Source organism: Mandrillus leucophaeus, unplaced genomic scaffold (genome assembly GCF_000951045.1).
Source record: "Mandrillus leucophaeus isolate KB7577 unplaced genomic scaffold, Mleu.le_1.0 Scaffold153, whole genome shotgun sequence".
NCBI lineage: Eukaryota > Metazoa > Chordata > Mammalia > Primates > Cercopithecidae > Mandrillus > Mandrillus leucophaeus.
In genome coordinates this window covers 1,004,138-1,015,983 of record NW_012101510.1, presented here as the reverse complement: position 1 = coordinate 1,015,983, position 11,846 = coordinate 1,004,138, and the positions used below count along the sequence as shown (strand labels likewise).

The 11,846-nt window shown below is 55.0% G+C and overlaps 1 protein-coding gene across 1 annotated transcript in view; it reads left to right on the top strand.

Moving 5' to 3' along the window:
* TNFRSF13B (tumor necrosis factor receptor superfamily, member 13B) overlaps nucleotides 1-11,846 on the top strand; it is a 37,795-nt gene that overhangs the window by 25,252 nt on the left and 697 nt on the right. The window contains exons 3-4 of the mRNA XM_011975295.1: nucleotides 5,138-5,323; nucleotides 5,837-5,978. Coding sequence (XP_011830685.1) covers nucleotides 5,138-5,323; nucleotides 5,837-5,978 — 328 coding nt within the window. The remainder of the gene's footprint in view (nucleotides 1-5,137; nucleotides 5,324-5,836; nucleotides 5,979-11,846) is intronic.

The window sequence follows — 11,846 nt, the reverse complement described above, 5'->3', positions numbered from 1 at the left end:
CTACTCGGGAGGCTGAGGCAGGAGAATGGCGTGAACCCGGGAGGTGGAGCTTGCAGTGAGCTGAGATCCGGCCACTGCACTCCAGCCTGGGCGACGGAGCGAGACTCCATCTCAAAAAAAATAAATGAATAAATAAATAAATAAAAATAAAAATAAAAAATAAATAAAGAAAATGAAAAAACTTATGGCTGGAGATGGCCACTTTGGACATGGGAAGAAGGGTCCTGTTGAGTTGGGCATCTAAGTGCCAGGCATCAGAAATGATCTAATTAGTCCTCCCAGCAACCACCTCTTGGTGCACCTGCCCTGCTCTGTGGCATCAGAAAGGACGGAAGAGGGATGCCGTGTGGATCCATAAACACTAGCGATGGAGTTTGCCCTGCTCTCAGCCTGTCCTGGAGAGACAGCAGGCCTGCTCTTCTCGAGGCTGATTGGTTCCTTTCCTTTGCAGTGACTTTCCTGTGATAACCTCATTTCCATGAGGCCAGTCCCCAGGGCCAAGGTCCCATGGGCAGGGCCTGTGTGCCTGATGATGGAGGTTGCCCAGCACCCCATTGTCCCTGCTTAGCCTGGCATCTCCTGCTCTCCTGCCAGTTAGCTGCTGCTGCCTAACAAGCCATCCCCAAATGTGGAGGTGTGGGCTTCCTCCAGAGTCAGGGATTTGGCTGGGCTCAGCTATGCCAGGCTGGCTCTGCTCCATGTGCCTCTCATCCCTGTCCTGGGACCAGTGGGCTGCCCAGGTGCGTCCATCTCATGATGATACAGGACTGCAGCAGACAGGAACACGCAGGCCTCTTGCCACCTAGGCTGGGAACTTGCATTTCATCACCACCACTGCATTTCTTTCCATTCACAGTGCCAGCAGATTCAGGAGAGGGGAAACAGACGCCACCTCTTGGTGGAAGGAGCAAGCGGGGGGTTGGGGGAAACTTGTAGTCATGGTGAATTTAAGGCCATTTTTAATCTAGCACAGCCTCTTCTGAGGGGAAGTGCAGATTCACATGGAGGGGGTGTGGATACAGAGGGGCTGAAGAGCCCAGCCACCGATGCAAGTGGCCATGCCTGCCCCCCTGGTGTCTGGCCACCTGCATACCTTCCCTGCATCCTGTGATGCATTTGAAACTTCCTGCAAACCTGGAACATTGCCCATCTCTGATGTAATAGATTTCCCTGTGAGTTATTCCTACCCACCTCACAGATCGAGAGACAGTCTCAAATTTGGAGTGACTCGCTGACAGTCACACAGCGAGTGCATGGCTGAGCTGGGATTTGAGCACAGTCTGAGGGTTCCAAAGTTTGTCCCCTCTGCAACAGCAAAATGACCCAAAGTGGTGTCCACAGGGCTATTGCTCCTTGGGGGTGAACTGTCGTCCTTGGGACAAGGTTAGCCACTTATTGTGTGTGACCATCAGCCAAGCCCCCTTCCCAGAGGCCACTGGGCAGAACCTTGGAGCCTCATCTTGGCTCCAGGGATGGAGCCCCAGGCTGTGAGCATTGGGGGCTGTGTGAGGACGTGTTGGTGCCAGTGGGGTTGGCATTACCATGCCTCACCCTGCATCAGTTGCCACACTTGTGCCATGGCGTGGCTTTTGGTGACTGTGTGACTGTCGCTGTGCATTGCCCTGCCCTGTATTTCTCCAGGGGCCCAGGGCTAAGGTCTATTCTGTTCTGACCTCCGATGCCTGCATGGGCTGGTGGGGCAGGAGGGGAGCTTGCTGTGGATTGCAAACAGGAAGTACAGAGCCACATGGCCAGGGGAGGGACCCAGAGGTGGACCTATTTAAGGGCAGGGAGCAGAGGACACCATGCGACCAAGTTGTCCAGCTGCACACGGTGGAAGGGCTGACCTGTTCTCTGACCTCTTCATGGGCTCCCCAAAATCTGCTGTCCCCCATCTCCAGCCCTACCAGGCCCCGCCTCACCCTGACTCCAGGTTTCTCTTGCATCCCATTCAGAACTGCCCCTCCTTAATTGAACCTGGAACTGTGGCAGGCTTGCTGTGCATGGGGAGCGGGGAGAATGAGGCAGTTCCTGTCCCAGACCCATGGAGTTTACCGTCTTGTGGAAGGCCAGGCAGTGGACAAGCCATGCAGATGACACATTCCTTTCAGTGCATGGGGGCCACATAACCCAGCTGCAGGTGACACGGGGACAAGGAAGGTTTCCCGGAGGAGGAGTCTTTAGGGCAGGCTGGGGTGGGGGTGTGGAATATGGAGCCAGACCCCTAGTTATGTCCCTCACAAGCTGTGTGACCTGCAGCAAGCTACCGACCCTCTCTGAGCCTTAGTTCTGTGAGGCTGGAGTTGTTCACCTTCACAGAGTTGCTATGAGGGTGATTTGGGAGAATATGTTTTTTGGGGAGCACGTGCTCTGTGCGCTGGAACTGCTCATTCAAAAAGCAACTATGTTGAAGCCACATAGTGGGGACAGGGTTCCAGGCAGAGGCAACAGCACATACAGGTGCTGCTAGGAGCAGTGCACTTGGCTGTTGGGAGGCTGTGAGGGGCTCTGTGCTGGAGACTGGGCTAAATCTCTTCCTGTCAGGCTTCCAGACTGCAGGAGTGTGGTGGCCACTCCACAGAAGCAGGAGGGACCCCACCCCAGATCTGCTTTGAAGGTGGAGACTGACCGCTCCACATGCTCACCAAGAGGGCACAGAAGGCCCTGCTGCTCACACATGGGGCTTCGTGGGGAGAGCAGGGCAGGCTTCCAAGCTGGACTGAAAATGGCTTGAGATGTTGAGCAGGAGAGGAGTTTGACATGGGGTTCTGTTGCGACAACTCCAGGCCGATGCAAGGAGCTCCCTCCCCAGGCTCCAGTGCAGGTGCATGTAGTGTCTGCGTCTCCCTGAGGGGAACAGGTGGCCCAGGGAGCCTGCCCCCGTGGGTGGGGCTGTTCATCTGTCCAGCAGAGGAGGAGGAAAAGCACCAAGGGCAGGACCCTGTCCCCCAGTGTGGGGGCTGCAGAGGACTGAGTTGGGAAGAGCAAGCATTCAGGGGTGGTTGGAGATGGCACCAGAAGGGACCAGACGCCAGATGACAGTGGGCCCCATGTGCCAGACTGGGAGTACAATGTCTTGCTGGGTACAGGGGCAGCCACGGGAGAAGGGGTCAGAGCACGGCTGTGGGGAGAGCGCCCTGTTGCCTCTGGATGGTGGTGATGGCAGCAGGGGCCCTGTGAGAGGCTATTTCTGGCAATAATAGGAACCAGAGATGACAAGGACCTGGGAAGGGACAGAGGGATAGTGCATTGGCATGAGATTAGAACTGGAGGGAGAGGCCGGGCACGGTGGCTCACGCCTGTAATCCCAGCACTTTGGGAGGCCAAGGTGGGTGGATCATGAGGTCAGGAGATCAAGACTATCCTGCTAACATGGTGAAACCCCATCTCTACTAAAAATACAAAAAATGAGCTGGGCATGGTGGCGGGTGCCTGTAGTCCCAGCAACTTGGGAGGCTGAGGCAGGAGAATGGCGTGAACTCGGGAGGTGGAGCTTGCAGTGAGCCGAGATGGCGCCACCGCACTCCAGCCTGGGTGAGAGAGCAAGACTCCATCTCAAAAAAAAAAAAAAAGAACTGGAGGTAGTCAGCCATGGAACTGCTCAGCCTCTGTGTCCTGCAGACATTGGGGGTGCCCGTGACCCCTTCTGGGAATAAGGTTCTGGAATGCATCAAAGCACATAAGGTTAGGAAAAAAACCCTAGTGCTGAAATCTAAATATTGAACAAATTGCGACATCAGAATTAACCTACGTGCATCTGGGCTACTTGTGCCTTGCTGTCCCCACCTAAATTGGTCAGAATGACTCTGACCTCCCAGGGCTTTTGTGGGGCCTCAGTGACTTGGGGTTTGCTGAGCATTCAGAACCCTGCCCAGGACTGAAGGGGTTGTCACCCTGGCTGGGTGCGTTCTGTCCTAGGATAGGCTGTACTTCCTGGGGCTGCTATGACAGTGTGCACGTTAGGTTCTTAAAACAACACAAACTGATCCTCTGTCTTCTGGTCTGGAGCCCAGAAGTCTGAGATCCAAGCAGCAGCAGAGCCCTGCTCCCTTTGAAAGCTCCAGGGTAGGATTCTTCCCTGCCTTCTCTGGCTTCTGGCGGCTGCCCCAGGCCTCCTGGGCTTGTGGCCTCATCACTCCCATCTCTGCCTCTTCCACATGGCTTCTTTCCCGTGCCTGTGTCTCCTCCCTTCTCTTCTTGTATAAGGACACTTGTCACTGGATCTGGACACTCGTCCCCAGATTCTTATCTTCATGTCGTGACCTTGTGTGGCTCTGTGGGGAGGCGGGGCTCAGCTGGGCGGGTCTTCTGCTGCTCTTGCTTGGGGTCTGTCATGCAGATGGTGCTGGGGATGGAGCTATTGGAGGCTGGACTCTGATGCTGGGATATTCAGGTCTTGCTTCTCCTCCAGCTGATCTCAGGGCCTGCCCCTCTCCACTGGGACTCTCCAGCTGGACTTCTTGAGTGGTGGCTCAGGCCCAAGGGAGCAAACACTGAGGCTGTCAGGTCTTCTTGAGGCGGAGGCCCAGAGTGGCACAGCCTTGCCCCCATGGCACTCTCCTGGATAGAATGAGGCCCAGCCCAGCCCAGATGGTCCACACGATGTCAGGTGACCATGCTGTAGGCATGGTCTCTGAACACTTGCATGGTTTCTGAACAGTTGGGTTTCAGAATCTCATGTTGAAATGTTTGAAATATGCACAAATGTTTTGTTTTCCTCCTTGAATCAATGCAGTTCATTTCCGCTTAGTAACAACTTGCAGCCCGGCATTCTGTCTGTGCTCTGAGGGCTGGCAGGGTCTCACCTGCTCATGCCTCCAGGGCACTGTTTGCATTTGATTCCAGAGGCAAGTAGGAGCAGGTAAGCCTTGGATATGTGGCACCAAGTTTGCAGGTCCTGGGGTCTTGCTTTCCTCCGTTAGGCCTCTTTGAGATCTGGGCACTGGACAGGAAGTACAGCCACTGACTGGTGGAGTGACACCAGCTCACCCCAAGTTCCCATCTCCCCCTGTAAATGTCAGAGTGACACTGATGACCCCTAAGAGTCCTGGCAGCTCTGTCACTTTATGAGATTCCTAAATCTAAGAGTGGGAAGAGGAGAAGGCACTGCAGAGAGGGGTCTCACGCTGTCTTGCAGCTCTCCCGGGGCTGAAACTGAGTGCGGATCAGCTGGCCCTGGTCTACAGCACGCTGGGGCTCTGCCTGTGTGCCGTCCTCTGCTGCTTCCTGGTGACAGTGGCCTGCTTCCTCAAGAAGAGGGGGGATCCCTGCTCCTGCCAGCCCCGCTCAAGGTCCTGTCAAAATCCGGCCAAGTCTTCCCAGGGTGAGTTCGTGAAACTGGGGTCCTCGCCCTTCTCGATGCTTGGGTGACAAGCCTCGGGCCATCTCTCCGTCCTGTCACTGCCCCTGCTTCTAAGTGGAGAGGCCCAGGGCTCATCCCTGTTATTCGCTGTAGCTTGATAAAATCAATTTAAGACATCCTGGCAGGCAGATACCCAAGAGAGTGGCACCCAGGAAGGGTGGGTGTGGGATGCCGGCCTTCAGATTCGCCTGGGCCCAGGATTCTCAGGATGCAGGGCCTTTAGGGCTAAGCCCGGGAGGAGGTGTCCCTTTGGGGGGTGTGGCAGGCTTGGTGCTGGACTGAAGTGAGAGTCAAGATTTGCCTGCCCACCCCTGCCCAGGCACAGGTTCTGGTTGGCAACTGGGGGACACTGACACTGGCCTGGGTGATTGCCCTTAGCTCCTGGGTCAGAGAAGAGTGCAGCTGCCCACACCGTCACCCCTACCCTGGTGCAGGGCCAGGCCTGGCCCACACACTCCACTCTTGCCTCTGCAGATCACGCGATGGAAGCTGGCAGCCCTGTGGGCACATCCCCTGAGCCAGTGGAGACCTGCAGCTTCTGCTTCCCCGAGTGCAGGGCGCCCACCCAGGAGAGTGCAGTCATGCCTGGGACCCCCGACCCTACTTGTGCTGGAAGGTGGGGGTGCCACACCAGGACCACAGTCCTGCAGCCTTGCCCCCACATCCCAGACAGTGGTCTTGGCATTGTGTGTGTGCCTGCCCAGGAAGGGGGCCCAGGTGCATAAATGGGGGTCAGGGAGGGAAAGGAGGAGGGAGAGAGATGGAGAGAAGGGGAGAGAGAAAGAGAGGTGGGGAGAGGGGAGAGAGATGGGGAGAGAGATATGGGGAGAGAGAGACAGAGGAGGCAGAGAGAGAGAGAGAGAGACAGAGGGAGAGAGAGAGGAAGAGAGGCAGAGAGGGAGAGAGAGGAAGAGAGGCAGAGAGGGAGAGAGAGGAAGAGAGGCAGAGAGGGAAAGAGAGAGAGGCAGAGAGGGAAAGAGACAGAGAGGCAGAGAGGGAGAGAGGCAGAGAGGGAGAGAGGGAGAGAGACAGAGGAGGCAGAGAGGGAGAGAGAGACAGAGCAGGAGGTCGGGACACTCTGATTCCCAGTTCCCAGTGCAGCCATCACCTAACCACATGTGCAATAAAGTCCTCGTGCCTCCTGCTCACAGACCCTGAGAGCCCCTCCTCCTGGAGAATAAAACCTTTGGCGGCTGCCCTTCCTCACTGCATTGTGGTTGGGTCTTTGATGAACCAAGACTTCCCGTCTATCACCTTCCTGGGCACAAGGCTCCACTGAACCCTGTCCCCTCGGTTTGGGAGGACCTGTGATGCCCCCATCTCACCAGGCTCCCGAGGAAGCTTGTGACTTTGGGTTGAGCGCTAGGCAGCCAGGTAACCACTCGGGTTCTACTTCTCTCTCATTAAGAGAGAGAAAGAGACCAAAGAACGGTCTGCAGGGAGGGCGCCTGTGCAAACACCCAGGGAACCAGGGTCTTGAGCTGTCTTCATTTCCTAACAGACACACATTCCCTTCCATGCCTCCTTAGTGAGGGCATGAAGCACAGTGTGTGTGTGTATGTGCAGGTGTGTGCGTGCATATGGGTGTGCATGTATGAGTGTGCATGCGTGTATATGTATGTCCATGTGTGTGTCTGTGCATGTATTTAGGTACGTGTGTGTGTTGTGGGGGTGTGCAGTGGACACGAAGGGGAGGGCAGCTCTAGCTGAAAGCTGCGAGTCTCTGAAAAAAACATCGAGATTCCCTGGACCACAGCAAGAGAATGTTTTCATCTGCATCCACTTTTTGTTAGCATTTAAAGCTATATCTTGAGTAGCATGTAAACCTTAAGTAAACTATAGAAGCATTTTCACAGTAAGATAAATCCATAATAATGTACATTGAAATTATGCACCCTGCACCTCCTAAAATTATCTTGCAAACCTGCACACACCAAAGGATCCCTTAGCGCACTTTGGGAGGTGTAGACAGGAAGCCTGGGCCTCCATAGCTCATTCCATCTTTTCAACATCTCTGGGCTAACAGGCTGCATTGGTTTGCTAGGGCTCCCTTAAAGTACCACAGACTGGGCAGCTTCAGCAACAGAATCTCACTGTCTTACAGTCCTGCAGGCTGTAGGTCCAAGATCAAAGTGTCGGCAGGGAAGGTCCTTTTCCAGGGTGGTCCAGGAAGGCTCTGTTCCAGGTCTCTCTCCTGTCATGTAGGTGGCCTTCCCTGTGTCTCCTCACTTCGTCTTCCCTCTGTGTGTCTCTGTCCACGTTTCCTTTTCTTATAGTAAGGACACCAGTGGTTAGATTGGGTACCCCCTACTGACCTCATTTTTCATTTTAACTTATTTCTATAAGATGATGTCTCTAAATAAGATCACATTCTCAGGCACTGGGGCTAAGGACATCAACACAGGAATTTCAGGGGACAAATTCAACCCACCACACAGGCCCTCCCTGCGGCCACCTCTGCGTCATCTTTGTCTACAGGCAAGTTGGCATCTAAAAAGTGTCTGCCCAAGACATGCGTCTGGCCCATGGTACAGCCAGTCCTCACGGCCATGGGTGAGATCTGGGTGGCATTGTTTCCTCACCGCCATGCCTCACGCAGGCAGCTGCCTTCTTATAACAGGGTGGACACAAATCCCGGCACTAGTGCAGACACTTACTGGCTGTGCGTGAAGTAGCCCCATGTCAGTGTGCTGCAAAGATGCGGCTTAGAATGTTACGGCTTGTGTGAAAGATGCGCAGATTTCTATTCCTTCCGATCTGTGGTTTCAAGTTCTGCTCGTCTGAACCCAAGGGGCTCTGTAGGGTGCCTCTGGAACAGCCGGGGTGTTACGGGTGCTGAAAGCACAAGGTACCCAGGCTCAACCCCAGCTCCAATCACACAAATAATCTTGTGGTGGTGTTTCTTTGGTCATATTTTTAAATTGATCTTTTGTACTTTTTTTTTTTAGAAACGGGTCCTTTGGTAGAAAGAACATCTGAAACTCTAAATACCTAAATACTGTCCATTCTATCCATGTATTGTTGGTCTTATCCCCAAAGTACATCATGATTCCAGCCACTTGTCATGATCGCTTTAATCTGAGCTCCCATCATTTTTCGCCTGGATTACTATACCAGCCTCCCCGATGGCCTCCCCAATGCCACCTGGCTCCCTCCCCAGGGCTCAGCAAGATTTTTCTGCAAAGGACCTGGTAGTAAGCATCTTGGGCTTCGTGGACCCTGTGGTCTTTGTTGCACCTACTCAACAATTACTCAGCTCCGCCACTGCAGCCCCAAAGCAGTCACAGACAAGAAGTGAACACAGGGGAGGAACTGTGGCTCCGATAAAACTCTATTCACCACGACAGGAGGGGGACTGCATCTGGATTGTGGGCCATAGCTTGCCAACCTCTGCCTGACTTCATGGCAACACTGAACTTCGTATTTATGCTTCTTAAAAACATGTGTAAGCCAAGTGCAATGGCTCATGCCTGTAATCCCAACACTTCCAGCTGAGACTGGAGGATTGCTTGGGGCCAGGAGGTCCAGACCAGCCTGGATAACACAGCAAGATTCCGTCTCTACAAGAAACCATTTCAAAAGCAGTCAGGCATGGGGGCCCACACATGTAGTCCCAGCTACTCAGAAGGCTGAGGTGGGAGGATCGCTTGAGCCTAGGAAGTCAAGGCTGTAGTGAGCTGCGTTTGGGCCACTGCACTTCAGCCTGGGTAATGGAGCAAGACTCTCTGTCTCTCTCTGTGTGTGTGTATATATATATATATATAAAATACTGTGTGTGTAATGGTTGTCTACAAGATACACCTTTAATTAATCACAGTCAACCCTCAAATAACACGCATAGTGTAGGACCCTTATAACGCTACACTCCCAACTCTTCTCCCCACCCATCTTTTGTTTTCTTTCTTTCCACGGATTCTGTGACCATCTTCCTCTCCTCATTGACTCTGCGTGAGCGGGATTCCTGGTGGGGAAAGGTAGCTGGTGAGAAATGAGGTATCAAGAAACTAGCAAAGGGTCTTCTGGTTGTCTGGGGACAGTTTTTGTGTGGTCCGCAGCCTAGTCTCAAGGGTTCTGGGCCGGTCACCCTGCAGCCTTTGTGCTGTGTCTCTATATCCGGGCTCCGAGGGAAGGGCCCTGGGAGACCCAACAGAGCGGGATGCCTGGTCTGACAAACGTCCCCCCAATTCCTCTGGCTGTGTGGCTCAGGGATAGGCCCAGACAGTGCATCCAGGTGGTGCCAGGCTACCTCCCCACTCCCTTTGAGATGGGCCCAGAGGGTCTTGTGGGGTGAGCATGAAGCTGGGCACCCAAAGCCTGGGGCCCAGTGTCCCTCCCTGTGTCCCAGAGGAGGGCCCCTGACCTGAGAAGACCCCCAGTGGCTGGCCTATGGGTGCCAATGTGGGGAGGGGTGGCTCTGTGGACTGAGGGGGGTCATTGAAAGAAGACTTTGAGCACCATGGCTCAGAGACCTGGGCAGGAGAGGCCTGGTCAGCAGAGACTTGGACATTAGGACTTGGTCATAAAAAAATATGATCAGAAAGGACATGGCCATCAGAGACTTGGTCAGGGGGCCTGGTCATTGAGGGATTGTCAGTGAGGACCTGGTCATTGGGTGCTTGGTCAATGGGTCTTCTTGGTCAGTGGGGACCTGGTCAGTGGAGATCTGATTACTGGGGGCTTGGTCATCAAGAGCCTGATCAGTCAAGATCTGGTCAGTGAAGGCCTTGTGGGGGGGGCATTGGTCAGCAGGGGCCTTGTTGCGGGGGGCTTGGTCAGTGGGGGCCTAGTTAGTGGGGTCCTGGCCAGCTGGCCTCTGGGTGACCTCTTGCAGGGGTTTGTCCTTGGAACTAGCTTGCTGCCATCTGTAGTGGAGATGAGTCATGTCACCCCAGAGGGCTGCTGGGAGAAGGAGGTGAGCAGATGTGTGGAATCCGGCCCTGTCACACAGACCTAGCACTTTACACCCTAGCTGAGTCCCCTGCTAAAGAGAGGGCCTGCCCTCTGCCCTCCACCCTCAATTCTCTGCCCCCCACCCACAGGACTGCCCCACCTAGGGAGGGCTTAGGTTGGGGAGCACCTGTGGACACTCTGATGCTGGCCACAGGCCCAGGGCCGGGGATGACAGTGACAAGGACCTGAGTGTGTACATGAATGGGGCCACCTGGCCCAGCCATAGAAGCAACACACCATATGCACACGTGTTCACCCACATACGTGTGCATGCTCACGTTCACAAATACACTGCATGCACACATGTTGATGCTTTGGGGGTGGAGGACGCTGACTCTGGGCCCTGCTGACCCAGGCGGGGGCCCGTTGTGATGGGTGCCATGACCCCACAATGTCACTGGTGCTGAGTCCCCGCCGCCTACCCGGCTGCCTTCTGTGTCTGGAGCTCTTGGAGACAAGACACACAGCGGTGTCCGGTTCTTCGCAGAGGAGGCTTTCCTGAGTGAGAGGCACAGCTGGATCAGCAGACTCAGGTGAGTGTGACCTGCTGTGTTCCCACCCTGTTGACCTGGGACAGTCGCTACCTGGTGGGCGGTGCCAGCCTCAGGTCCCTGAGCACTCACCAGGTGCCCGTTCTGCACTGATGGTATAGATGTTTGTCTCGTTCATCGTCACAGTAACTCTGGGGGGTAGGTGCTGTCCCCTAATGTACTCATTCCACAGGTGAGATCTAGGGTCAGAGAGGCAGTGACTGGCTCAGGGACCCAGATGTGACCTTGGGCGGTGCTCTTAGCCCTGCCCTGTGCTGTGCTTGACTAAAGCCCTGACCTCTGTGGCCTCCCTGCCCTGGATTCCAAATCTGCCCGGGGTTCCAGCCCCTGAAGGGGCAGAGTCTGGCCCTGGAAGAGCCACTGGAACAGAGCTCCTATGGGTGGGGTGGAAGGGGTGGTCTTCTGTCCAAGTCTGTGCCCTAAGCTGGGACCCCGCAGGAGGAGGTCTCACCAACTCAGACTTCACATGCAGTCACTGATGGCCATTGTGGGAACCACTGGACACATGGGGTCCCTTGTCTGGGAGTGGGGTGAAGAGCCCTCTGCCCTTGGGCAGTTGAGTAGGGGACTTTGAGCACTGCTGCTCTGGGACCTGGGCAGTGGGGACCTGGTCAGCAGAGTCCTGGCCAGGGAGGCGTGGTCAGTGGGGGCCTGGTCATCGAGAACATGGTCAGTGGGGGATTTGGTCGTCATGGGTCGGGTTAGTGGGGGCCTGGTCAGCAGAGACTTGGACACTGGGGCTTAGTGAAAGTATGATCAGTGGGGAAATAGTCAAGGGGCCTGCTCAGCAGGGCCTGGCTAGCAGAGGCCTGGCCAGCTGGCCGCTGGATGACCTCAGACAGAAGGTTTGTCCTTGGAGCCTCTTTGCCTCTATTCATAGTGGGGATGAGTCATGGCATCCCTGAGCGCTCGCCAGGTGCAGGTTCTGCACTGACCTTGTGGACGGCCTTTTCCTTCATCCTCACAGCAACTCCGTGGGTGGA